Genomic DNA, 27,958 nt, shown 5'->3' with positions numbered 1-27,958 from the left:
GTTAGTGTTTTACTCATTACTTAGTCTGAAGAGATGTGTCTTTAGTCTGAAGATGTGAATCACAGAGCTCCATCCACCATTTAGGAGCAGGACAGATCTAGTGGAGTGTTTTGCTCTCAGTGAGGGAGGAACAAGCAGCTTGGTGTTGGGATGGAGGCTTTGACCAGGTCCTGGAGGGAGACTGGACCCCATCCCTTCACAGCATGTTACGTGAGAACCAATGTTTTGAACTGGATGAGGCAGCATAGTAGAAAGTGTTGCAGCCCAATGAACACCTTTATTACAAAACACAATCCCTCCTGTGTCTCAGCTGAAAGTAACTAAGTATCTACTGGTGTCTCAGGTGCTGCTCACCTGGCTCAGCTGTGTGGCCTGCAGCTTTTTCTCAGAAAAGGAAAACGGATTTATAGATTATATTATTATTTTATCATTTCAACCACACACTAGCACCCACCTTCCCATCCTGCAGGGGCTTTTCTGAGATTCCAATACATTAGAAATGACTCCCATCGATGTAGAAATCACAACCTACAAACACTTTATGGGTTTAAGGGTTTCGTTGGCGACCACTTACAAGTAAGGAACCCTTTGAATTGGGTGTAGTAATATAATAGATTATAATTTGGTAACAGCTGTAAGTCATCTGAGATAATGAGCCGGGAGCCATTATGTCCGCAGTTGAAAGTTTCAGTACATTTATACTAAAAGGTTGTTGATAAATGTATTTCCTCACAATAGCAACCCTTTTCCCAGTAGGACATAGAATCGGATGATTAAAAAGGAGCATTTGTGTGTTATAGAAGGGATTTGTGTGTTCACTATCGTGTTTTTATACCTCTGATGACACCGACTCGATGCTAAAATGCAAAATGCAAATCAATCCGAACCAGTTTCCAGCATCCAACACACGACCGACCACAAATCTTTCACCAAATGAGACTAACATCGCTGCGTTTGTCCGAAATAAATGTGCAAAATGAACGAATGAACCCGGAGCGCTGCCGGTAACAGGTGGTCAGGAACTACTTGGCGTGCAGAGCAGGAGGAAGTGCGTGCTGCTGTGCTCGCGTGTATTCGTTAACGGAACAGGTTCCGTTCAGAAGCTTCACCGCACTACGTGGACGCTAAAAACGCTCCTCCGATGCGGGCAAATGGCGCCGCGGCAGGTGCGCAGTCTGCGTGCGCTCAGACGGAGAAGGAAGCGGGTGCACCGCCTGGGACAAAGCGCGCGCCCCCCCCCCCCCCCCCGGCCGAACAACTTACAGGTACTTGGTGGAGCCCTCCGTCTGTTGATGCAGAGCCACGGAGAATCCGAAGAGGCTGCCGTTGGTTTGTCCCACTTTGACCACGGGGAAGAGCACGTCGATGTTAAATCCGCCGCACGTGCGCGCCCCGTGGCACACGGCCAGCGCGACGCACAGCAGGAGTCCGGGCGACATGTTTCTGGGCTGGTCGGCGCTTTCCCGCAGATCCACGATCAGCGTGGGTCCGGCACGGCACGGTCCTCGCGCAATGAGCTCCGACAGGTAGGCTGCGCCTCACAGAGACCTGCCCCCCCCCTCCTCCTCCTCCTCCCTCCTCCTCCTCCTCCCCCTGCGCGCGATCTGTGGGACTGTCTAGGTGTCGGTCTGTGCCTCCCTCCCTTACGCACAGAGGAGACAAGTGTACTAGCAGTGCGTTCACACTCGGCACCCACACGAGGACGGCCATCACTTCCAAATGCACATTGGATATTACATGTAGAAGGAGGACCACATCAACCAGGATGTGTGGTTCTTCATGAAGGTTTGAACTTTTTTAGCAAGAACAGACGACTTTTATGCACATGTTACATGGATGTCATGCATTACCACGAGAGGTTTTTGGTATAGGAGGGACTACATCCTGCTGTCAATACTCCCCCCCCAGGCAGACTAATAGCATGGCCCATCCTCACATGAGCACTCTTGTGACAGCCCCCCCCCCCAAACTAGTGGCTTCCAAAAGGCAATTCATTAAACCCTTAATCCCCTCAGCGAGTTCACAGAACAAGCCGCAGCCCCCGTTATTTCTTTGTCTGTCTCTCTGAGGGACCCCGTGGTGTCCCCCAGAGACGAAGCTGCAGCCCCATCTAGTCTCCGTTTGCGTGCGTCTTCCCTCGTCCGCCCCCCCCCCCGGCTCACGACATCTGGCACCGTTGACCTCCTGTAATTGATGAACTCCCACTCTGCGTCTCCTCGCGCTCCGGGAGTTCCTCTCACCCAGAGGGAACATCTCCCCCATTCCCATGTGAAATAATGCACATTCCACACTCTATTGCTTTCCTTTTGGAACCAGGAAATGAGAAGTATGCAACAAAACAAAAGGAGTAAGTGCAATGTGCAAGATGAAGTAACAGTGTTACCCCCGCCCACCCGGCCCAGCGTTGCAGTAGAAGAAAAAGAAGTTCCCCCAGACCAGTGTAAGCCTACACCAGTCTCAACGAACCACGAGGACAAAAGACGCGAATGCAGTCCACAACCCCCCCCCCCCACGTTCTTAACCCACACAACACACTTTGTAGTGTGTCTCCCTGTTGCTTTCCTCAACCAAACCATCCCAGAGGAAACAACTGATTTCCCTCTGCTTTATTCCCCTTCTTGTTAGGTTTTATATAATAATATCCATTTTACGCCGAGGGACTTATGAAGTCTTCCTGCCCGTTTTTTTGTGATTTTTCCTGCGAATGGCTCCACAGACTCGTCCCGAGGCGTCCTCCGAAGGGCCGCTGGGACGGGTGGGCGGCTGAACGAGCCTGATGTGAATGTGCGATAGTGGGAATGCACTCTCCAAACGTAGAGGCCCGAGCGCACCAGCATGCTTCCCCCTTATCTCTGGTTACTCCACTCACTCACAGGGCTTCAGTGGACCACAAAACCCGCCTTGTGAACGTGGAAAAGTACAAAAACCCTGAATAAAAAACGTCCGTGGCCTCAGAATCACTGGATGTCAGCCTCGCCTTGAATATTCCATGAATAACTAATGCAGTTTTTTTGCGCGCCCGGCGAACATAACACACACACACACACACACACACACACACACACAGAGCGGGACATTGGTGGAGCATGAAGCACAGCACGCTCTCAGGCCGGGGCCTCGCTGCGCGGCGACGGCAGAGACGGCCGTTGCCATGGCGCCGGGTGTTGCTACGAAGCCAGCATGGCCTGAGCGGCGGTGGAGGACACTGTGGTCTTTGCAAAGTCCGGAGTCCTGCCCGGGGTCCAGATGACCTTCGGATAGCACGTGATCTACTGGGCCGTGTCCTCGAATAACCGGGACTTTACCACAGAGACGTCCACATCGACCAGGCCGGAGCCGGAGCGACGCAGTGGTCTCAGCCTCTGTTTCCACACAAGGAGATTAAAGTCAAAACCAGGACAGAGCACCGAGGCCACGTCTAACAAACGTCCACAACTGCAGGGGAACAACTGATGGCGGCTTATCACCCGATTAGTTCTGGTATGAAGGGAGGGATTATGCGCTGTAAAGTAAAAACACCACATTGTGTCACGTTCTTGTATTTCATGTGTCACAAACTAATTTCAAACGAATCCCGGGATTCAGCTGATACAGTGTGGAATTCCCAGGTGTCCCGTCCCCCCCCCCCCAACTGGCTCCGTGTCACGCGATACGCCTCCACACACAACGCACAACCCCCAATTCTATTGAATCTTCATCCCTTCACGTGTGAGAGTTATTATCCGTGAGCACATGCACACATTTGTTGGTCTGCGTGCGCGGGGGGGGGGGGGGGGGTGTGGGGGGGTGCTGAGTTCTCCGTGTGTTTGGTGAATGTGCGGCAGGAAGGAAATGCAGCAGGGGGTCTGGGACCCGCAGCTCCTCGGGTCTCCAGTCAGGGCCAGGTGTAGGAATGTGTACCCTGAGGAGGGAGGGAGGAAGGCGTGCCCCCCCCCACAACACCCCCCCCCCCCCCCCCCCCCCTGTCCGGGGGCACCTGTTTCTCAGCGTCCATGCGAGAGGGAGACAGTGGGACATGTTCGCTTTGTTGTGGAAAACAAAACAGCTGCCACACAAACGCATCACAATGAGCCAAATAAATAAGCTGGTAGGAGAATATTGATGCCAAACACGTATCCGTCTGCTAGATATAGAGTTACAGCCTAGCCTAGCTTAGCTTAGCATTAAGAAGATCCCCCTAAGCAGATCATAGAGAAACATCATATATGTTGTTTGTCTAATCTTTGTGGTTTCATGAGGGGTCATGGACTACTTGTAGGACACAAGCACTGATTGACTAGGAGACAGAAACATGAAATAACGTCTGTTTCCTTCAGGTGGAACCAGGAGAGATGTTTCTTTCATTTTAAAACGCTGTGCTAAGCTATAGGGTGGCTTACTTTACACAAACCCACCTTTCAAAGAAAGAAACCCTTTGTCCCAAGGTGTCACACTGAACTGAATCTCACCAGTTTCCGTGTTGTTTTACGATATTTGGGATGAGGTGAACTTCCTGAAAGGCACTGTGAGTCAGTCCTTTCCCAACCCTTCTGGTGCCCTCTGGTACCAACGCATTAGCAGCGATCGGAATGTGTGATGGAGTTAATGATTTATTAAGGATGAAAATGAAATGAACACACTCGCTGCACAATGGTGCACCCTCAGAAACGTTTAATCATTAATCCTCCCTCTGCCCGTGGAGACGCTTTGGTTCCAAAAACGAACAATTCTACGCGGAAGAGTCGAAGGTAAAGAAAGAAACGTCTGAGGGGAGGCTGCCTTGTTCCAAGAGGACTGATAACCTTCGGCACATTCAGAAGACAGAGAGGCAATTAGCAGCACAGAAATGCCTAAAAGTATTCAGTATTCCTCCAGTTTATGAACTCCTCCTCCTCACGGGAGAAGCTGAGTGATTAGCCATGACAAGTTAGTGTCTGCTGACTCAAAAGGGCCCCCCCCCCCCAGGACACATTAACTCAGAACTTGACACCATCACCTGTCTGCAATGTTTACCAGGGGAGCAGTTATCCCTCTCTGGGAGCTGACCAGTCCCTCCGGCAGGAAACACCCCATGTGACCAGGCTTTACTCTGGTTAACACAACAGGTCGATTCTCTGGACATGAAATAACTCGAGTTGATGGGAAACACGGGCTCACAAATGTCTCTGAAAGTCTCACTGCCACTTTGACAAATTGGATAATTATATTCCTATCTACATTCACTTAATCCAATTATTAACAGCCCCGCTATTCCTCACCCTGGGTAATAGGTGAATGTATAGGGCAGTAAATCTGATGCATGGGCCTGTGACCAGGCCTAATGTAATCTGGTGGACAGATCATTGAATAATGACACAATCTGGAGGGGCAACTGCAGTAAATCCGAGCAGCCGACGCAAAGCGAGCTCGCTCCCACATGGCTCGTCCTCCTCTCCTGCGGTGGAGTGACTCGCTATGATTTACAACGCATGAAGCCTCCTTCCTCCACCCCCCCCCCCCCCGCCCCCCCCGGCCCTCCCCCCGGACCTCCTGTAAACACCGAGGACGTCTCTTCCTGCCGTCTCCTCCTCGGCTGCACATGTACGTCAGAACGTGAGAGGAGGGGGCTTTTTATCGAACACACGTGTGTGTGGTGGTCAGTGGGGTGCGCTCCGGGTTGACAGATGGTTCCGATTTGCTCGGTTGTAATGTTAATAAACTCATGAGATGGTCATACAGCCCATAAAAGTGTTCAGGGGAGCGTTTTGGGATGAACAAGCTGGGGATTGTGGATTCTATTTGTTGCACAAAAGGTCACAGTACAAAAGGTCACAGTACAAAAGGTCACAGTACTCCGACCTTTTCAGCTGGTGGAATTGTTGAAACTTGAAAATGTATTGAATCCGCCTCTCTCCCTGCTGGGCCCGTTTAATGCCGAGCCGAGCCCTTTGTCTCCCACTGCAAGTGGACCAGCACATTTTCCACTCAATTGAATGGCCCCCTCAGATCATTAGAGGTCCATTCGTTTAGCAAAGGACACATTGGCAGAGACAAACACACAGAGGCCCGTCTGGGGGCCCGGGGGCCTCGCACTATGGGGGGGGGGAGCGTTCAAGTTAAGCACCTGAGACGACTATTGTCCCGATGACGCAGAGGTCAAAGGTGTGATTTGCATGTATGTTTTACTGCATTTGATTTAGGCTTTGAATCATTCATCCATTACTTTCAGCCAATGATCTCCACTCTACTCTGCATAATAAGTCTATGTCTATAACCTTTAGCTAACGTATTCTAACATGCATTCTCGACACGTGGTGACCTGTTGTTGAAATCTGACTCAACACGTTGATATGTATTTTCTTTGAATCAGTCGAGCTACTTTACAATCTCCTCTTATGCCCCGACGGAACTTCAGATGTGGCCTAGAACTCCCCAAAATGTGCTGTGCTCAGGCTTGCCTGGCTGTCTACGCTGCGTTAACAAGCCCACCAAATCACCAGGTTCATGTCTTGCACAAGGCTCTTCTGGGTTTCTCCTAAGCAGTCAAAGTCACGTGAGGACATTTGTTCAATAAACGTCTTCAGCCGGCAAACTCAACTTTGAAGTCCCACTTTTTAAACGTTCCACTTTTGACAGAGTTTCCTCTCTAAGCGCCCACCGGGAATCGTTTTGCGCTGATAGAAAGCAAACTGCAGCTGAAAGCTGGTGTCCTCCTTCCTGCAGATTATGTCGAGATAATCAACAAATAGATGGGAGCAGCTTCAACGAGTCCCTTTGTGGCTTTCAGTCGGAGCCAAAACAAACACGCTGGGATCGGGGTGGAGCTTCCTGGGCATATCCTGGGAGAGGGCATCTAAACCCGGCAGACTCGAGGGACGAGCCGCCGTATCCAAGGCTACGGGTCCACTTTGCCGGTGATAAGCGCCAAAAAGAGATCGTAACAAAGCGGTGAAGGGTCAAGACGAACTGGGACAGCGGGGACTTGGAGCCACGGGAGACCGAAATGTGCAAAAAGAGCATGTGCCATTGAGAAGCGATGTTGGGGTTTTGTGGTGCAGTGGGGGGGTGGAGGCTTTGTTGCAAATATGAACCTGCTTTGGCCCGCGTTGCCAACTCGGAGAGCAGCGAAACAAAAGGTTGGGAGCGATCAAAGGAGCCGCCCTCATTCCTCTGATCGCTCCCCGAGCAGCTGTTTCCACGGGCCGCTCTCACTCGTCCTCTCCTGGCCTCAGAGTGCAGATCCCTCTCATGCCAACGAGGCTGGGGTCGCCCCCCCCCCCCCCGGAGGAGGGACACTTGTACGAATGCCTGGCGTTCGCACAGCGGTGGATGGAGGTGGAGAGGGCTCGTGGGAAGGGGAGCATACGATCCATGGGGAGGAAAAGAAAAGGATGTAGTGACGATACGAGACCTTCGATGAGGGCACCTGGTCGTTGGTGTATTGTTGGGCTTGTCCTCGCCCAGGCGGCAGTGAGTGGGCCGAGTCCAAAAGCTGATGTGACATGGAATGCTCTCCAGGTCAGGGCCCCGTTGGCTGAGTCCAGGAGGCTGTTTGTTCACATCTCTGCATGAAATAAACCCCAGACCGTAGTGGTTAAAGTGTGTTCTCGCGGCTCGGACGACAACGCGAGCTAAAACCAAACCACAGAATAAAAAACTCCAGTTGAAGACGCCTTGTCGTGTAGATGCAACAGGGGAAGGGGGGTGAAGGAAGTGCGTGGCCACAGAGAGACAAGCGCCATTATGCTTCGTTAGCAAAAAGCCAATAGAAGGGAAGGCGCTGTGTTTTCGGCTCACAGGAAGCAGCAGGGGCAGCATTCAGCCATTTGGAAATGTTTTCTGTGCATGTGTGCGTGTTCGGGGCAAAGGGCGCGCCCCTCTAACATCTGGTCACATGTGTCGTCGATTAGCCGTGGGGACCCCCGGGAACACATTAGCCGGGGCTTACCTGGGCTCCTTCGCTGCACGGCCCTGGTGGGAAAGCAGACTGAGAACAGCTTGGCCTTCGATTCCACGTCGCTGAGCTCACTGGGAACCATCCGCCGAAGTCCCAGATTGGAGAGCGCAGAGTATTTTTGTATCAGGGTGATGGGAGCGATGAGCTTTACGCTTGTACATGCTAAATCAGTGTTTGCGTTTGAAGATCGCGGACTTGGATATCTGGAAACATCTGGAGCAAAGAATGCCGAAAGCACCCGTGGAGTTTGCCTGTCCGGACGTGCAGGTGCACGGGCGGCTCAAAGGCTTTGACTCATTGCGAGTTTTCTCTTTGTATCTCTAATCGCGACGGAGGAAGGAGGGAATTTGCATTCGATAAATGTTATCTGTAATCATGGACGGAGGAAGGAGGGACAAGGAGAGAATTTGGATTTAATAGACTTCCAGTTCTCCCACTCACAAGGGGCGCCCTGACTCCCTCCCCGGAGTCGGCCGACCGTCCTATCGGATCAGCACAAAGTGATTTGGCGCTCCGTCCTCTCTCCGGGAGCCCCACGCGGCCGCCTTGAAGTTTTGGAAGCTGTAGATGAAATTGAGTTGGTGGTTGCGGGGGGGGCGTAGGAAGCAACGAGCAGAGTTTGTTTTTGTGGTGTCAGCACCCCCCCTCAAGACTCGAATCTAAACATCCTCTGCAGTGTAGGTGTATGATTGTGGGATTATGGGCACGTTACTGCACTGGAGGGGAGCCCTTTGAGCTGCGTAGGAGGTTAAATAAAGACCTCTGTGTTATAGTGCAGGTAGGTTCATGCGGTCATAAACACGCTTGCAAGTGGACGACATTTCTGCCTATTTGTTTAAGCCCAGAACAATCAGCTTTTCGAGGCCATACTTCTTGGAATATAAATACAAGTTGCGTATCTCTCTTGCTTTCAGGAACACTTAAGCAAAAAGAAAACAGCCAGTGGGATATTCGCCTCGAAGGCCTTCACAAAACTGCTTACAGTCTGAGGGAGAATCAATTCTATCTGGAATGCTGAAGCCGACATCTGTCTGTAAAAACAAGAGAGCTGCAAGGAGAGATTCGGAGAGGCGTACACGGTGTCCTCGCAGTGTTTGATAAAGAGCGGCACGTCTGAGGGCCACCGCCATCGCTGTGGCTCCCTTTGGCCGACAGGTGCTGCCTTGATCACATTGGGGACTCGCCAGGAAGATTTAAGAGGTTTCAAATGAAAGGAAATTGAGTTTCTCTGAGGGGAGAATAATAGCTCTGTTTATAAAGTACAGTATAAAAGGTGCGTTCCTCAAAAAGCAATCAGACCAAACCCTATTTAGCCAGTAATTGCCGCGGTTTCTCCGGGCAATGTCCGGCCTTTTGTCCTGTGCTGGATTTAAGCCAGCTGTTCCACTTTAGCACAGTGCACCAGAACGGCTCAAAACATGCCCCTGAAAGCTGTCTCGGGTTACCGTGTTGTGAGGGTTTGATTGGGCGACTCACGGCGAAGCGTAGAGTTCACTGATCGGGTGCAGGGAAGCTTTCCACCCAAAGACAAATGACATCATTCTCTGACGGAAAAAGAAAGACTTGAGCAGAAGACTTGAGACTTATTTTTAACCACGTTTGTACCTTCAGGAGGATGAACACTATGTCTATGAGTTCATGCATTCAGGTTTCTTCTCTGCTTGGTGTCCCATTTGTGGATCAATAACAAACGATGAATTTGCAGATAAGGGGTCTAGTCTCTGCACCTGCAACATGCTATTTGCAGGTGCAGAGACAGACTGTGATCACATTAAACAATAATAACACAATAATAAAACCCTGCAATGAGCTACTTTTCCTACGGCGTCCCCCACATTGTAATGCTGTGTGCGCATGTGCACGCGCCCGTGTGTGCATGTGTGCGTGTTCACCAGTCTTTCCAAATTGACACCTCAGCATTGAAATCTAAGAAGAAGGCCCCACCTAGTGGACAATGTGTGCTACTACATGCAAAGGCCTCTACCTTCTTGATCAATTGTTGATTGATCGATCATTGTAACGTGTGTATATGTAACGTAGGCACACGTTACACACGTTACATATACACAGGGACAGAGGATGTCGCATGTGTACAGACTGTAAAGCACCCTGAGGCAAATTTGCGATTTTTGGGCTATACAAAATGAATTGAATTGAAATTGAACACAACCATTTTCACAGCTGGACCGCAACTAATGACGTTTTCAATGTAGATAAATCAAAAATCGGCCGTGTTTGTTAATCGATCAGCAAGTTAAACCAATATTGACTTTCTTTTGATGATTGTAATTTTGAGTTGTGGGCATACTCGGTTCTGAATCTACCTGCTCATATAGTCCCTGCTAGAAAGAGGTGGATTGTTTGCGGATCTTATTGAAACTTATGAATATTTAAATTGTCACACGTGTGCTACAGAAAACGACCAAAGGAGGGCAGCACTTCATCACACAAGAAGAGCGGAAAAAGAAACGCAAGGAGCATCACAACCTTCATGTAAAAACGTGACTAAAAATGTTTTTTTTAAGTGGGAGATATTGTTAGAATGTAGAAAATACTTAACTTACTTACGTAAATAATCCTCAGTGGGAAGCTGTGTTTTTCTATTTTGCAGGCAGACAACGTAAGTTGCGTTTGCGGGTGAAGGCAGCAGGGGGCGCTGTCCTCCGCGCTTTAGACCCAGCAACCAGCTGCAGGAGGAAAAAGCAGCGGATTAAAAATGGTCCCCGTTGCACTTTGAATAGAAAACAATATTTTAAGTTCTTTAGGAAAAATATGACAAAAAAACAAAAAGAAACCTGTTTAATGCAAACGCATCGACCTGCGATACGACCCACTGCAAAACACTACACTTTTATTTCATACTTCTTTTCCTTTACACGCGCACTCAACGCGCGCGCTGCAGAGGAATTCACCCCTAGGGATCATCAGTTGAACGAGTCTTTTAACTGTCCCCCGCGTCTCTTTCACGTGCAGGGCTCCCTTTGAATGACAAAGCGGCGGCGGGGGTTGAATCAGGTGTGATCTCCGCGCGCTCTTAAGAAAACATTGCATAAAACATGAAGGAGACGCTGTGGCGGCGGGTTCGGGCTTTTTGGGAGGACTCGCGGCAGCTATTGTGTCGTGTTGTGGCGGTGCCGTTACGGGGAGGATTTTCACAGCCGGTTCCTCGAGGCCCACGGACAGGTAGATGCAAACCTGGGGGATGGGGGGCGGGGGGGGGGGGGGGGGGGAGGAGGAGGAAACGAGGCGCTGAGGTTTGCGTGCCTACGCGCTCCTGGCTGAAGGCTGGGTTTCACCACGACTTCGCCTCGAGCGTAGGAGAGGGATGGGGGGAGGGAGTGGGGAGGGTGTGTGTGGGGAGGGGGGGGCAGGGCAGTTTGGCCAATGGGGAGGCAGCATTCAGTCCAGCACTCTTATAACTCTGTGGCACTGGAGCTGAGCGATGCCACAACCAACTTACTGCAGCCGGGAGACTTTGTGCGGACTATAAAAGCTCTTCAGAACATCTCCAAGATCGGTTTTCTCCTCTTTACGCGCTTCCCAAAAGCGACTGCAAGCATAAAAACAAGGATCCCCCTCGCCCCCCCCCCACCCCAGCCGGCGGGGCTTTCTTCACTCTGGAGGGGTGCTTCGACATGAGCGCCGGACACGCGTACGAGAAGAAGATATCGAGCATTCTGACCGACCTACCGGGATCTATGAGCTGCCACCCGAACTCCAAGGACTCTCCTACTCTCCCCGAGTCCTCGGTGACGGACATGGGCTACTACAGCGGGCAGACGGGCCCGGGCCACCACGAGTACTACCCGGGTCAGGGGTACGGACAGCCCGTGAACTCTTACCACAACCACCACCCCCAGTTCAACCTGAACGGGATGGGGGCCGCTGGAGCGTACGCCAAGTCCGAGTACCCGTACAGCTACAGACAATTCGGACACTACGGCAGAGACCCCCCGCAGGCGTCCCCCCCGAGCTCAGGTAGATGTTCAAATGACGTTTCATTGTTTCATTCCAATGTGCGAATAATGCCCCCCACCCCCCGGCCTCTGGTCTCTTGTTTGGGATGAGTCAAAAGAGCGGTGTACCAGCTTCTTTTTATATTTTAATAATCATATTTTGTGTCCTTTTTTAATAACGTTTTTGGAAAATGTTTGTAAACATAGAGAAATTATTTTCTTATGTGTTAATTTGACCAATACATTTTTTGTGTATTTGATTTATTCATTATATTTCTTCACGTAGCAGCTTGTGTTTGTGTTTAACGGCCGATCTGCCTCTTAATGAAGGTCATAAAACAATGATGGTTTGATTTGAGTTTGTAATCATCCATCGATTTCAACATCAAAAAGACATGTAACGAGATACTTATATCGTCCCGTTTTACTGGTTTGGTTTTGTTGTAAATGCCGTTGAAGTTAGAATTTAATATTATAGTTTTAACTTTCCACATTCCTATGAGTCATTTGAAACAGTTTTAAATGTGTGATTATCGTCTCATCGACAAGTTGTCGCTTTCTATCTATTTTCCGCAACGCTCATGTTTTACAATTATTTTAAAAGTTTTTTTCTTGGACGTCCTGTTTCACCAAAACATTTTGTTGTCAAAATTGCAGTGAAAGAAGAGCCGGAGCCGGAGGTCCGGATGGTGAATGGAAAACCGAAAAAGATCCGCAAGCCGCGGACGATCTACTCCAGCTACCAGCTGGCCGCTCTGCAGAGGCGCTTCCAGAAGGCGCAGTACCTCGCCCTCCCCGAGAGAGCGGAGCTGGCGGCCCAGCTGGGCCTGACCCAGACACAGGTGAGCAGTCCGACCTGGTGCGACCCGCTGGCGTCTTCTAACGCATCGATACGCGTGAGGTCATGTGAGTCGTGGCTTTGCCGTATTTGGAGAGTTGTAATTATCCAATTACCCAGTGGCGCGCGACACTCGATGTTTGTGCGTCTGGGTTTTGTTTTGTTTTATTAATGAAGGTTAAACTATTATTGGATATATTCCCGCTAGTTAAATGTGGCAAAACGTACGTTTGCACAGCAGGTACATTTAAGCAGTTTAAAACGTGAGATTATAAATGTTTTACAGCGGTTTTACATTTTTAATCTGCACCTGAGTGCAGTAAAGTTCACACTCTTTTTTTTCTTCTCTCTCCCAGGTCAAAATCTGGTTCCAGAACCGGAGGTCCAAGTTCAAGAAACTGTACAAGAACGGCGAGGTCCCCCTGGAGCACAGTCCCAACGCCAGCGACTCCATGGCCTGCAACTCCCCGCCGTCCCCCGCAGTCTGGGACAACAGCGCCCCGCAGAACCCCGCCGTCAGCAGGCCTCAGGGCCCGCCGCCGACCCACAGCTCGTCGCCGCCATACCTGGAGGATTATAACAACCACTGGTACCAGCAGGGACCGCACCTACAGCACCCGGGCACCGTGCACCACCCGGTGCCGCAGCAAAGCGTGGGGGCCGTGTATTAAGACTGTTTTCTGCCCACAATGACTCTGGGGAGCGGCGGTTGGCGGGCCGCGGTCCGGCCGGAAAGGGGAACGGCCCGTTCGGATGATCAAAACTGCTTCACGGCTGGGGTTTCATTTTTCTCAAAGCAACTACGGGATTTCTGATCGCATCTGGCGTGTTTTTTTTTAAATTATTTATCGCTTCTGTTGTCTTTCTTTCACTTCTTTTGTATACGAATATGCAACGTTTTTTTAAACAAGTAGCTATAACCACAAACCGAATATTAGCAACTGTGCGGTTAATCCATGCTGCACTCAAATAAACGCATGCGGGTTTGTAGCTTGTCAAAAAAAAACAAACTCAGGTCATATTTATATGGATTTGTACAAAATGTCGAAGTCTGTAAATATGTGTTTATATGCAGAACCACTATGATGGTATTTGTTTGTAATGGAACGACTGCCCTGCGGGGCTTTTCAAACCCATTGTTATATTCATATTGTAAGTAGTCCACTTGTTGCCTTCTTGTCAATTGAATAAAGTTGTTATTTGAATGTTGTGTGTCCAGCCCTTTGATAAACAGGCTGTGGCCTGTGGTCTTTAAGATGGTTAACAAGTAATTAAATGGATTCAACTAAACGCGTTGTATGAAATAAATCAAGGGTTTAGATTCATTTGAATACTACTACTAATAATACAAATAACTTATAGCGTATATCTAAACACAAAGTACAGACTTGCACATGCACAAACAAGAACAGCCCATCGTCACAAGCTTCTGTCATTGGTTTGACCTTTTTCTCCTTTAATGTCAGCGTCAGTTGATGCGTTGCGTGCAAAGGGTTGCGGGCGTGTTTGAGTCAGTCGGTTTTATTTTATTTTATGCTGGCAGAAGACAAGAGAGGATTCAACGCGCGCGCACGCGCACATCGGTGTGTGGGGGCGAACCGGCTCTGTGGCCGCGGGCGGCGCGCGCAGCAGCGTGGATAGAAATGCAGCCAAATATTTACGCCATAGGAAAGCAGAGCCTCTTCCCCTTTGCATCCAGCGAAGTCAATCTTTAGAAAAGATCTGATGATGAGGTTCCTAACTGGATTTCAGCTGTGAGCGCCACGTGACCCACCGACTTTTACCCAGAATTCAAATAAGGCAGCGGCCTCACAAAAGAATGACTTTCTAAATATGCAGCACAACTACTTACGCGGTGGGGTAACCGCTGATATTCTACACAGGGACCACCTATGCGCCATTACGCACCGTGCTTCACACATCACGACCTTTCCCACCGCGTGCGCTTTGGCCTCGAAGTGGGTTTCTCGGTGAGGAGGCGTGTGCGCGCCACTGCCACTCAAATTCATTTACAATACATTTTAATGAACTCTGAATCACAAACTTCGAATTAAAAACAGTCAAACTCAAGATAACAACAATGTCTAAATAAAATGACTGAATCTAAAAGTAGTCTCAGAGGTTCTGCCCCACCATCAAAACACAGTAAAAGAGATGCATCTCTATTTAAAAAGAGAAATAAAACCAAAGGACACCAGATTGGAGCAGCACGGACAAGGCTCAATTGGGCTTACCAAGTGTATTAAAAGCCAAATGGAGATTTCTCAAAGCATTTCAAAATCACACTGTTCACAACTCTCTCTGTCCTGCACCTCTACTCCGTGCTGCTGCCCCCCCCCCCCCCCCCCCCCGATTTACGCACCCGTTGACCCCAATCAGACCGTTAGACACACACTTAATAAACAAGGTAGGTAAAACAAATCAAACTGCATCTGCAATACATTATTCACTGCACACTGACAAACAAAAACATGCAAACAAATAAAGGAAGTCAAAGCATGCAGATACAATCTATAACTGTAATCTAAACAACGTGGTGTCTAACGGTTACGTAACTGCGTTACAGTAGTTTCAAAGTATAATGGATTTAAATATGAATTATGAAATGGTGATCTTAACCCATCAAGTGTTAAAGTTCTCTCAATATTGTCATGGACACCTGCCTTATGAATCTGTTGGAATAAGACATTTTGAATGGTCAAATGATGCACTTTTATCCAATGCAACTCTGTAGATTTATTGACTGTTTCATTATTACACAATTTGGGTGGAAATAAGAAGCAAAAAAAACTGCTATTGTGCATTTGTTTACAACGATTGGCTGGAGTTTGTACTCTGTTAATATTGTTTTTATGAGCACACATGGCCTACAAAACACCAGTTCTGGTGATTAATCCAGTGCCCTTTTAAGGGATGATGTAATGGGAACCACAACACAATACATGTTTATTTTAGGGCCCGGACTTGATTAAAAATATTAATCTAATTAATTAGAAGTCATTTTTTTCACATGGATTTTTATTTTTCTTCAACCAATTCAAGTGTAGAAATAGCATATTTAGAAATATAGTACTTTCAGAAATTCAGGTAGCCTATAGGTAAGTAGACCTTCTGTAAACTAGGTTTTTTTAAAGTAGACCAATACTTTCAAGTACATTCAGAACATTGGTTATTTTTTCAGACGTGGACTTAGTTACCCTGGTCCTTAAACCAGTCATCTGGTGCAGTGTGGGTTGGGTGTGGGTCCTTGTACGTCCACGCTAGCTGCTAATTGTGTTGCGTTGAGGTGATACTTGAGGCTCGATGTGAATTCCTTGTTGCACAGCTTGCACACAACCACGCTCTTATCGACGCTTCCATCCGTGTGTTTATTATAAGAAGATTTCCCATTCACGGGGCCACCCGACACGGTCTCGTCAGCTTCTTCGTTCATGTTCACTGTGGTTTGTTGTTGTCTGAAGTCATGGACGCTAGTTGGTGCTCCAGTATAATCGGTCCTCCGAAACTCATCCAGTGAGAAACGTTCCGCGGTGAAAAAAATAAGTGTAAAAATGCGTAAAAAATGTTTAATGTGTTATTTTTGGTGTAATTAATTCATCTTAATTCACATTGTAATTAATTAATCGTAATTAACGTGCTAAAGTCCCGGCCCTAGATTATTTACATATTCTCCACATTTTAAAATGCATTCAAGAGGATTTAATTTAATTTAATCTGAAACTACCTTTTGACCTAAATAAAAGCCTTTCTTCATATTTTCCATTTTTGTCTTTTTTTGTGCCTGGTTTGACATCTTACATCTAACTCATTATAGAAACGTTTTTAAAAAACAGCCTGTATTTCTCACACATTCTTCAGCTTCCCCTGAACCCAACACCAGTTGTCTTCAGCGTCACTCATCATCTCGCACTGGGCTGATTTGCCAAAAGCAGCATGAGCGCTATTAAGCTTTTGATATCAATGAAATCTCACCGTGGTGCATACGATCCCCCTCGGCGTGTGTGGCCCTCCACTGCGGTTTGTGGGGTGGGGGGGGAAACATTTGTGCCGAAGACAAACGCGTGTGAGACGTGTCCATGTATGTCATCTCCGAACATTAACCAGCGCGAGTACAGCCGTCGAACTGTTGAACTTGTGATGTGATCCTGCAATTGGAGCGACATCACAGCGCCCTAAATAGAGCCGCCCGCCCGGGCCCTCTGAGCCCTCCTCCGACCCCGCTCCTCCACCACCGCCTGCACCAGTCAACACAGTGGTGTCGGTGCTGGTCTCCTGGGTGCGGCGGAGGTGGGGTTGAGGCGGAGGTCGGGAGCCCGAAACGCACGCACGCGCGGGGACGACTTGCAGCTGTCCGGCACTCGGGGTCCGGGGCCCTCGGGCCGAGCCTCGGCGGGCATTAGGATCACTCACTCGCTCCATCTCGCTGTAAACTGGGATGAAATGAAGGGAGAAAGGCATCCTTGACAGCTGCGTGCAGCTGAACCCTGGCTGACCTCTAAGGCCGCCGGGCCGGGCCGTGTGAGGCTCCAGTGTTGCTCGGGCTCACCTTGACCTACAAAGGAAAGACGGGCGTTCACCAATAAAACAGACCTGAAGAACTGATTCAGTAAATGGAAACATTTTCCCAGCATGTCTTGCCAGGGCCGCACCTTCTTGAATCCAGTGTTTTTGTCCAATCTTACTGTGTGTGTGTGTGTCTTTCTGCCCCCTGTTTTCCCTCTTTGTGTGTGTGTGTGTGTGTGTGTGTGCACATCATGTGCCAAATTAAGTCCACCCCTCAGATGAAGCTAAACCGTGCATTCACTCTCTCTAACAAGGGATGCTGCTCACAATCAACCAGCGATGTCGGATCACTCGAGGTAATAACAATAATCACCCCGGGGACCTGCTTTGCCGCCCATTCACAGCAACTGGGATTTTAATTACCCGCTATTTTGCCTCTTATTGCCATCCTGGAATGAAACCCCACAGGCAGCTCACTCTGAGGACGTGTGCAGCATCGATACAGCCGCTTGCCTTCATCATCCCGTCTCCTACACCATCCTTTTCACATTTTGCTGCAATGGGCCTGCATGAATAATTGGCCCCATTTGAAAGGTTCTACTCTCTGTGTCCAACTCCACGAGCCATTATTCTAATCTGGAGATGTGAAATTGCCTATAATTTCCCCTGATGCCCCGTCACTTGTCTCTTCCTGCGCAGCCCTGCATGTTAACAAGGCACATAATGACCGAGGAAAAGGGTGTGTGTGTGTGTGTGTGTGAGTGTGCGTGTGTGTGTATATAAAGAAGGACATGTTAATGTTACACAATGCCTGTCGCTGTGTGAGAACATAGGGAGTGAAAACACAGAGCTCTGATGTGGCTTTTGTTCTTAAGAGAAACGCCGTTGGAGGCTTCAGACCTCCAGAGCAAGGCTGCACCTCTCTGACTAAAGGTAAGACACCACAGCGTGTGTGTGTGTGTGTGTGTGTGTGTGTGTGTGTGAATGCAAGATGTGTAAGACTCCACTTTTAGAAAGAACCACTTTGCAAGACTTGAGTGAAGAAAAGTGATTGATTTTGTTGCAGCCAAACCCAAAGCTAATAATATAAATATAATATAAATGACTGCATTTTGATACTGTTGAGTAAGTTATTAGAACACGTATCTGTAAAGCAGCATATTAATCGGTTACTTGTCCATAATGAAACATAATATTTGACAGCAGAGTGAATAAAAGGTAGAAAACAGAGGCTTCATTAATCAACCCCCCAATTTAATGACGTGTAGAGAAACAGCTGTGAATCAGGTGCACTGTCTTGTAAACCTGTTTTTATCTCATTCTCGTTAAAGTGATGTTTGCACGTGTGATTGGTTAACAACGTTCTGCACCCTAGTGACACCGTGTTTTCTGCACAGGAGCTCGGGAATAGTCGTTATTCAATCTATTAAATCACATGTTCATGTGCCATGCCTTGCAGTTATTTAAACTAAATTTAAAAAAACTGAACAAAGAAAGAAATCACACACGGAATTCATGGAAACAATATTAATCCCACGGTGATTTATTCACATAATGCTCACAGCATTTGGTGGATGACGCAGCAGCAACTCTGTTCCTAAAGTGGAAGACCAACGCACACCATCCATATTCTTTAAATGCCTCCAGTCTCCCCAGAAGAATATAACAAATCTACAAATATATACCTTGTCGTTCTTTGCAGTAAAAATTGAATTTAAAACGCACACACAAAATACAAACAATATAAACAAGTTCTCTTGAAAACACGCATTTAAACCCATCACGGTTTCTGAGAGGAGACGCACGGCCCAATAAAAGCAACAAGTTCGAGGAGGACGGCGCGCTCCTGACGCGCGCGACATCACGACAAGCCGCTCACATCATCTGAGGCCGGGGCGTCGCGTCCGGGTGGAGGGAGTGGGGGTGGTGGGGGTTTGGGTACCAGTGGCCAAAGCCGTTCGTGTAATTGTTCTGGGGCATTTGGGCCCCTTTGTTCGCCACGGACACCTCCCAAAGCGGGGGCATGGCGGGTGAGGAGGGGGAGATGGAGCTGGTGCTGTGGAGATGTTCCCCCTCTGATCCGCTGCCTCGCTTCATGATCTTTTTGTACTTGGAGCGCTTATTCTGAAACCATATTTTCACCTAAAAAGAGAAAACGCGTTAAACAATCAGCAGTAAAACGAAGGGAACTATTGCACAAATATCTTTTTTATCAGCATATTTTCCTAATAATTCAACTCAATTGTCGGAATTGTCCTTCAGCGTCAATTAAAGCAGCATCTGTGATCTTCTCCGAGTTATTTCTGCGGTTCCGCGCGGCTCAGCGCGCGCATTGTTCTGCCATTTAAAAGTGAAACTGTGCACAAAGGTGACAGCAACATGTCGAGACCAAAGGATTATGAAACAAAAACAGCCCGAGGCCGTTGCGGATGATCAGTGGCAATTTCCTGCTGATTCCATATCAAAATGGCAATTTTTACACGGGGGTATTCATACTAATCAATGCATTTAATCATCTAAGCAGCAACGGGCCGAAAGGCAGCATCCGACCGGGAGGAAGCAGCTCAGGTGACAGATTGGAGTCAATTTGTTTGTCATTAAGAAAACTTCTAAATACATAAGTGAAAAGAGTCTGACGCATGAACCGGGTTGGCTCCTAAATACGTGTTTACACACTCCCCTGCTTCAGTATCTCATCGTTTACTAATATCTCCAAGTCGCACGTAAATACACGACGTGCACGCGTACGAGGAGTAACCAGTAAAGTTTGATATTGTTTTTATAGTAAACCATCGCAAATGCCGACAAGCATTTGGTAACATGCTGCTTTCAGAGAGAGAGAGAAAGAGAGAGAGAACACTTCAAGGGCCGAGAGTGACAAAGGAAATACAGCCATGGCAATAAGTACAGTAAACAAGACATTCATTAAAGGATCCGGTTACAAATCACTAGTTTGTCTCTGATTTGATCTCCTGGAGTGTTGTGATCTTTGATAATGTTTTAAATTACATGCACTCAAGGCTTTGACGAAATTACCCCGACAATAATAAGGCAGGTCTGGTGCAGATTCGTGGAATTATTATTAGGCCTCAATTAAATATAAAAAACGCACATACTTGAGTAATAATAAATAACTCATAAATAAAACTACAAATTGAATATCAATATTAGTAATACTAATAAAATAATAATAATAAAAGAACAGTAATAATACTAATACTAATACTAATAAGAGCATGCTGCTTATATCTCATATGGCCGAGCTGCAGGCCCACCTGAGTCTGGGTGAGTCCCAGTTTGGCCGCCAGGTCCGCGCGCTCCGGTAAGGCCAGGTACTGGGTCTGCTGGAAGCGCTGGTGCAGAGCCTGGAGCTGCAGGCTGGAGTAGATGGTCCTGGGCTTCCGCATTTTTTTCCCCTTTCCATTCAGACGAAAGTCCCTGCTGTGAGCCGCCGTGGACTTCTCCCCATCTTCTGGAATGAAGATAGAAAATGAGATGATTTTGTTCGGATGCGGAATGGCGCCGTGTCTGCAGCATGTCAACACGAGCTCGTCTCCAGTCTCCAAATCACGTGGCCATTACGTGGACGGATTGGATGAATGTTAAAGTTAAATCACATACGCTTTTGTTGGATAACATTAACGGTACAGAAGGCGCAGCCCTGCGTGTCAGGCCTTGTTTGGTACTTAGGGGCCTGCTGACGTCCATTTCTAACTTGAACCTTCAATACGTCACACTATACACGAGGGAAACAATTTGTTTATACAGATCCCCAAGTTATTATTATAATATCGTGTTGTGCGTTGTGCGTAAAAGCAATTATATGGCAACTCAGACACATACCTGCGTGCTCTGACCTGCTGTGGCTGCCGTGGTCGCTGTGCTGGTAGGGCGCGTAGGCCGCCGCGGGGTGAGGGTTCCCCGCGTTGGGGTACGCGTAGCCCCGCGAGCGGCCGTAGGACGCGCCGCCGGGAAAAGGACTTTCGTGTTGGGAATGGCCGGCCGCGCGCAGGCCATGGACGGGGTAGACGTGAGAGAGCGCGGGGGGGAGCTGCTGGTGCGCCGGGTGTCCGTGGCCAAAATCTAGAAAGGCCGATTGGGAGGGATCTGAGGCGTTCCGAGGGTCCGGCATGAAACCCACAGACATCATTGGCGGTGACGCGGGTGACCCCGGCGCCGCGGAGAGGCGTTCAGGAGCGCTCTGCGCCAGCGAGGAAATCCGGGAACAAATCCCCACTTGCGTCCGACGCTTTGCTGGTGGAAAGAAGCGTCCCGCTGAGAGGAGTTACGGCGTGCATGTTCACGCGTGGGAGGCCGTCACGATCGAGGAGAAGCGAGAGGGATCCTTCTTCACGTCCTCGGAGCCGCTGGCACGGTTCTTCAAAACACCACCTCGGTCTGACTGCGCTCCATCCGCGAGCTCTGTGATTGGTGTTCAGCGGCCAGCTGTCACTGGAGCTCCACCATTAAACGGTATTAACATGTGATGCAGGGTGCAGCTCCGCGGCCAGCAGGGACCTCCTCCTCCTTCTCCTCCTCCTCCTGAAAAACACACCGTCGTTTATAGTGGAGGTAATAATGCTCAGACACACACGCTTTATGGGAGGTAATTATTGAGGGTTTAAATTTCTATTGGGCCAATTCAGATCAGTCTCAACTTTCGATAATTAGGTCAGGAAATATGGACAGAATATGATTTTCTTTTTTGAAGAAGAAGTTTGACAAGTGCAACCTCTAATAATGAGCTTACACAATCCAATCACAAAGTTTGAGCCGTTCACCTGATACGATGGAATAATATAACATGAGATTTGGCAGTTTCAATTATAAAGTTAAATCATTTTCATTCTCTATATTAATAATATTTGTAATTGTAGGATACATTTGAAACCAAACCACTTAGAAAAATAATTCTGATATTATAGAAAACTCCTTTTGGGAGAGAACCAGTGCATGCTCAATATGTCTCTAATCAATTGAGTCACATGTGAAATGCTGCAGTGAAATGATTAGCGTGCCAGCATGAGTCGGTGGGAGCGTGGTGCTGAGCTGCTGGACAACCCCCGTCATTGTGGTCACGTCCCCCTCCCGGGAGGCCGGACCGGCTCCTGGCTCCATGCAGGCGCCGCATGGGCCCAGCAGCCCGCCGCAACACGGCCACAGACGACGGTCCGGCTGCAAGGAAGACAAACACAAAGGCTGCAGAGAAGCTATTTTCCATCATTTACAGCAGCGTTGTTGCTGTTGGGACGAACTAATACCGACGTTGCTGCAGGGAGGGAAACAACCTTTGTGCGCGCGCACTATTTTTTGGGAAGATGAAGGGGATCGGCGGTGCCAAGATAAACACGAAAAACTCTTCGAAGAACCAAGAGGCCCGTGGGCGTGAACGTCTCGTGTTGTGAGCGACGTCCCAACAGCTGAATGCCGAGGATTGAGGTCCTGGATGTGAGTGTCTGTCAGAGAAAGACGCGTGGGATCAAAAGGCGTGGAGTGTACAGGAGTGTACGAGGCGCAGCGCGCGGGAGAGGGAGAGACAGAGACAGAGAAAGAGAGAGAGAGAGAGAGAGAGAGAAAGCCACGGAGAGGAGTCTCCTTGAGGCTTGTAATTATGTCAGGTGAAGAACAAAGGCGAGAGCCTGCAGCCATAGGGCAGGGTCGGGTCCTCCCAGTGGCCGCCTTAACGCACGCAATCGGTGAAACACTCACACTCCTCATGCGGCCCAGACTCGGTGGCGTCGAGCGTGCGTCTGCAGAGGTGCGTCTGACACAGGTGTGTGTTCTCCCTCTCTCTCTCTCTCTGCGCTTGTCCATCACGCAGCTCAGAACCAGGAGCACATTCCCAGGCGGTGGCTTAGATCTCCCCCCCCCGCTGGCCCATCGTGTTTTACAAGCGCGCCCCCCCCCCCCTGTTGGCCGGGGCCGGTAGACTCAGACTGACAGTCCGTGACCCCCGGACACGGGGGGCAGGACTTATTATCACAGGCATATAAGACACGAAGAAAGACCCGCCATTTGGGCCGCGCGTGGCGGTGCGTCTGGAGCAGAGTTGTGGTTTGGAAAACAATGATCTCAGCAGAAATGGCGTGGATAAACAGTGAGAAATGGGACAAAGAAACAACTTTTGCACATTTCTCATTCGTTCTCATGAATGTTTTGGGATGTGAGCCATTTCTCTCCTTCGTAGTAACTTAACTTAAAGAAGTTATTTCCCTCCTATGTCACTGAAACACCACCCAGTGCACAAAGTGTCTCTGCGCCAGTCCGTTAAAGCCAATGCAAACAATACTTATGTGTGTTTTTTCTCCCTGACTCTTTTACGCCTCAGGAAGGAGAAAGGGGCCGAGGAGGAGGAGGAAGAGGAGGAGGAGGCGCAGCAGTGAACGGCCTAATCCCTCCTGCAGGCGCCATCACGCGGAAACACCAATATCTGCACGCGGGGTCTCATTCCACAAGTGCACGTAGACGTTGATGTGTGCGTCCGTGCGTGCGTGCGTGCTGGAGGCCTCAGAGTACACTTACATGACTAACATGCGTGTGAAGCTCCTGTACACATATTGATCACGTTATTACAACCTGAATCAGCTCATCTGGAAAGATACGTTTATTATTACATTTATGGGATTATTTCTTAAACTCTATTTGTTATATAATGTTAAATTGGATAATTGATTTTGTTCTTACATTTTGACTTAAACATAAACATTAACTGTAATTGGATGTTGTTGATGTGGATGGATGTGTTTTTGATAACTATCATGGGAATATATGTGTTTCATTTCTAATAATAAATTAAGAAAATTTAGGTATGATACATTTTTAGTAAGTAAGTATTAATTTACATGGTGATTGCATAAAATGTATAGATGTTACATGGAATTAGCTTGGAGACTTTTATTCCCTTTAAATTATGCTTAAATATGTATCTCTCCCTCCACTTACAATAGATCAAAATAAATTATAATGTAGCTAATAAAGGCATTTTTATGATTAATTTCTAATAGTGTTGGAAAGGAAAAGAAAGATTAATTTTGCAGTTAACATTCTCACAACTAAATAATATTATGAAAATAAACGTGCATTTGTCTCTGCAACGTGTTTCCAGGTATTTAAAGTCTATCTATAAGTATTAATTTCAAAGCACCTTCAACCAAATAAATAGTCGATTAAAAAAATATCGACCGAATATCTCAGGTATTTTGCATTTGGCGCAATGAAAGAAAAAAATAGATAAGAGAGAATAATGTAACTAAAAGCACACGAGGCTTCCATTGACCACATGACGTATAATGCACAGTCAACGCAATAAGTCAAAGTAACACGCACATTGACCCCTGCAGCCCGCGTGGAGGCTTTCGCGTGGGAACCGGCGGAGTCTCGCGGGCTCTGAAGTCATCCTCCGCATAATCGTTTCCAGACAGCTGCTGATAGCGGCACCGCTGTCTGCGGAACTTACACTTTTAAATTGATCGGTTGAATGAAGACGTGCACATCTGTAATCCCCAAACCGCAAAGCGCGCTAACCTCTGGTGCGACGTGACCGCGCAGCGAGCGGCGGCCGTACGTTATTAGCATTAGCATAGCATAGCATTTAGTACCAATTCTGACCCCCGCCCCCCCAAGCAAAAACTCACTCCCACGCCCCCCCCCCCCCCGAGGCGCGGGCCTGCTCTCGTTGGACGTGCACATCCGCACTGTAAGCTGCGCGCGCAGACGTGCAGCAGGAGCCGCACATCTGGAACAGCGAAGCAGCCTGGCTCTTAGCTTTGGTGTTTACAGCTCTGTTGTTCTTTCACACTTCTCGCAACATGCCCAAACACACATTCCAGACTCTCCAGCTCAACATGGAGTGGCGTGTGCAGGGGTGAGGGGGGGGGGGGGGGGGGGGCATTTTCCACTGTAAATCTTGCCCCTGGTGCCAGTGGGGGCGGGTGGAAAAGCTGAGCCCTGCCATGGATCAGTGAGGCGACAGGAGAGTGGCAGCAGCCTGCGGGGTGGCAGTTACTGTGGGAGGATCCTGCCTGGCCGGTGCGGTGATGACGTATGAGTCATCTGACTTGTGTGTCATCTGGGGTCAAAACAGCTGGGGGAGTGGCATCCAGGACAACCAGAACTGCATTAAACGTTTACGAGCTCTCGAGGACATGTCCCACGTTATTAGTGTTTCATCCACTCACTTCACTCTGTAAATAAAGTAATTACTGAAATTAGAGCGCTTTCGGGGCGCGAATCTTCTCCGGACGACAGAACCAAGTCGTAAACCGTTTAACAAGCCGCCGAAGCCAAGACGGGGGAGAAGATCGTAAAGAGGATCCTTTTGGTTTGGCTCCTCTCCTTCGAAGTGCCGACGAGCTGACGTCTGAGGGAGGAAATACTGAGCATAGCCCACAATGACTCGCCCCCGGGGGGAGGCACACATGCACACCCAACGCAACATGACGCACGGCTCACAGTTGCCAGGCTCGGTCCTGTTGAAGACCGGTTTACCAAGTCCAAGGATTATCCATCTGAAGTTACTGCCCCCCCCCTGGGTAATGCAAGCCCCCTTTTGTGACCGGCGGGGCGTCAGTTTGAGTTGACGGGCCTCAGAGGAGGAGACATCTGTCTGGGTCACCTGGACCAGTTTGCCCTGTCATGGGACAGGGGGGGGGGGCGCACACTGTATCTCACCATGACATCCTCTTATCTGACACCAACAAGGGGCCTGATGGGAAATCTCAAACCCTACGTGTCAAAACACAGTTCTCCCACCACCCCGTCAGTGGAGAATTCATATTTCACCTGCTATGGTGAGATCAAAGCGCTTTCTTTATCGCTCCTGGATGGGAACGAGTTGACGGGATCAAGTTCAGCTCCTGACATCAAGCCCCGGCTCTGTCAAGTGTTAAGTTCCATTGTGACCTACAATAAGCACACAATGGCCCCCGGGGCACCCGGCCCCGTGCCTCTCCAATGACAGCCCCTGCAAACTGATATTAAGATGTGTGTCTATTGTATGCGGAAATCGTTTTTGTTTTTGTTCGAACCACCACAAGTTATTAACCAAGTTATTTTGTTTCTATGCATCCTGATTCAAGCATGATGTCCCGTGTAAGCTTTTTTTTTTTTTTTACCAAACCACTTTTCACTTTAATTCTTTCAAAACAAATTAGTGTTGTTTTAAACCGAACGAATCTAAGAAGTCTTATTAGAGAGAGTCGAGAAAACAACAGTTGTTTCTTTGGCCACTTGGAGGCAGCAGAAACGAGCTGTGAACCCAATCATCGACACATATTGTGTTACCCTTTAAAGTAACACAAAGGAGTTGTCGGCCATCCAAGTTGGCAGAGCGGCGTTCTTCTGAGACGCCCGCCTCGCTCACCTTTGGTGTTCACCGGCGAGTCGCCGACCTGGGGCCTGGTGCTGGGCGAGTGGCCCTCAGCGGTTCTTCTGAAAGCCTTCCCACCGAAAAACAGCTTCCCGTGTGTCTAAATACGCAGCGACAGACTAAACCCAAAAGAGTGAAGAACCGAAACAAAAACCCGACAGAGGCAGGAAAGCTCCGTAAAGCTCGAAACCAGGTGATCGTTGGCTCTAGTTTGTCTTCAAGAATACATTTTTAGAAAGAAGACCTTTTGTCCAGGACTACTAAGAGGCCCAGAGTTCCACCCTGACCATTCTGCAGCAGGGCTTCAGGTCGACTGGGACCAGGCCGGCGTTTAAAAAGGGCCGCGCTCACACATCAGCAGAGAGACATCAAAGCCTCACCAGATTTGATTGAGTGAGAAAGGAAGAAACACGATTGAGGATTTGCTTCCTCCATGACCTCATCATGGTCATCAGCTCCTCTCCCGGATCTGGCTACCTGGGTTAAACAGGTGATTCTGCGCGTTCCACTTTTATTTTTCATTACTCGTCAAAACAAAGAACCCCCAGAACTCTGGTTCCTCAAAGTGTGGGGGGGGGGGGTCTCCTCGCAGTGAAGGCCAGTTCCCGGTGGAGAGCTATTTGCATTCCAACGAGTGAGAGTGAGGACAATTAAGCCGTTTCCCCTCCAATCTGTCTCCCTCCAGCCCGGCAGATCAATGGGGAGTGCAGCTGCACAGCCCCATGTGCAGCTGAGGGGAGAGAAGATTGGGGTTAAAGCCCTCGTGGCCCTCAGATTGGCTCCATACCCGAGTCAAAGCACGGAGGAACCAACAGCTGTTGCCAGGCAGAACGTGGAGACGAGGAGCCCCCCCCCCCCCCACCCACCCACCCACACACTCATCCATCTGTAAAAGCATTACAGGGTTTCTGGCTTTGGGCCACTGTTTATTTACTTAACAATTGGAGCTTCCATGTCTGTGTATTGTACTCGGCACTGGTTTGCAGCTGAGAGGTGGCAGCTCTAATGGCAGCAGGTTCATTTCAGCGCTACATCACAGTCCACCCCCCCCCCCCCCCCCCCCTCAGGCCCTCCTGACCGGCCACTCCAAAATCAATTAGCCAAATCACTTCTCACAAAAGTAGCTGAGGTCTGCTTTCAGCGGCCAGGCCCCTCAGGTGTCAAGGAGTCCGGTCTAAAGGTGTGGGCAGTGAGCCCTGGTTTAAATTGTGTGGGATTAGACCAGACAAAGAGCCTTGGATATCAAGCAGCACCTGTGCAACTCGCTCCTCAAGGGCCGCCAACAGGCAGAGCCTTGGCGGTCGACGTGGCGAGCGTCCTGAACTTGATCTCCCAGCTGTCGTGGGGTATCGCAGGTGTCCGTTTCCACTGTACCCGGC

The 27,958-nt window shown here is 48.9% G+C and overlaps 3 protein-coding genes across 9 annotated transcripts in view; 1 reads left to right on the top strand and 2 right to left on the bottom strand.

Annotated features, from left to right (window-relative positions):
• The window catches only part of itga3b (integrin, alpha 3b), a 34,029-nt gene extending 17,760 nt beyond the window's left edge, over positions 1-16,269 (bottom strand). For 2 of the 5 annotated variants that reach the window (XM_037463700.2, XM_037463701.2), the window contains exon 1: positions 1,264-1,563. In XM_037463700.2, coding sequence (XP_037319597.2) covers positions 1,264-1,439 — 176 coding nt within the window. In that variant the 5' untranslated portion in view covers positions 1,440-1,563. Of the gene's footprint in view, positions 1-1,263; positions 1,564-10,479; positions 10,938-15,906 lie in introns of those variants that run through there. The other 3 variants (XM_037463702.2, XM_037463703.2, XM_037463704.2) reach the window with 3 other exon arrangements.
• On the top strand, positions 11,294-13,914 carry dlx3b (distal-less homeobox 3b). The gene is made up of 3 exons (XM_037463705.2): positions 11,294-11,893; positions 12,529-12,713; positions 13,066-13,914. Exons 1-3 carry the CDS (start codon positions 11,551-11,553, stop codon positions 13,378-13,380), a joined length of 843 nt encoding a protein of 280 aa, XP_037319602.1. The 5' UTR covers positions 11,294-11,550; the 3' UTR covers positions 13,381-13,914.
• Positions 16,270-18,732: 2,463 nt separating the features above from the next.
• On the bottom strand, positions 18,733-21,925 carry dlx4b (distal-less homeobox 4b). 3 transcript variants are annotated; one of them, XM_062560039.1, is made up of 3 exons: positions 21,056-21,925; positions 20,488-20,681; positions 18,733-19,354 (listed from the first exon to the last, which is right to left on the bottom strand). In XM_062560039.1, the coding sequence occupies exons 1-3, from the start codon at positions 21,360-21,362 to the stop codon at positions 19,088-19,090; spliced, it is 768 nt and encodes a 255-aa protein (XP_062416023.1). In that variant the 5' UTR covers positions 21,363-21,925; the 3' UTR covers positions 18,733-19,087. The 3 variants fall into 3 exon arrangements, with proteins under 3 accessions (XP_062416023.1, XP_062416022.1, XP_037320624.2); XM_062560038.1 differs by having other exon boundaries at positions 20,488-20,684; positions 21,056-21,920; XM_037464727.2 differs by having other exon boundaries at positions 20,488-20,684; positions 21,070-21,367.
• Between the last annotated feature and the right edge of the window lie 6,033 nt (positions 21,926-27,958).

The sequence above is a fragment of the Pungitius pungitius genome, chromosome 21, assembly GCF_949316345.1.
Source record: "Pungitius pungitius chromosome 21, fPunPun2.1, whole genome shotgun sequence".
In the NCBI taxonomy this organism is placed as follows: Eukaryota; Metazoa; Chordata; class Actinopteri; order Perciformes; family Gasterosteidae; genus Pungitius; species Pungitius pungitius.
Note: the sequence above shows the minus strand (reverse complement) of the source record. Positions and strands in the feature narration are given on the sequence as shown.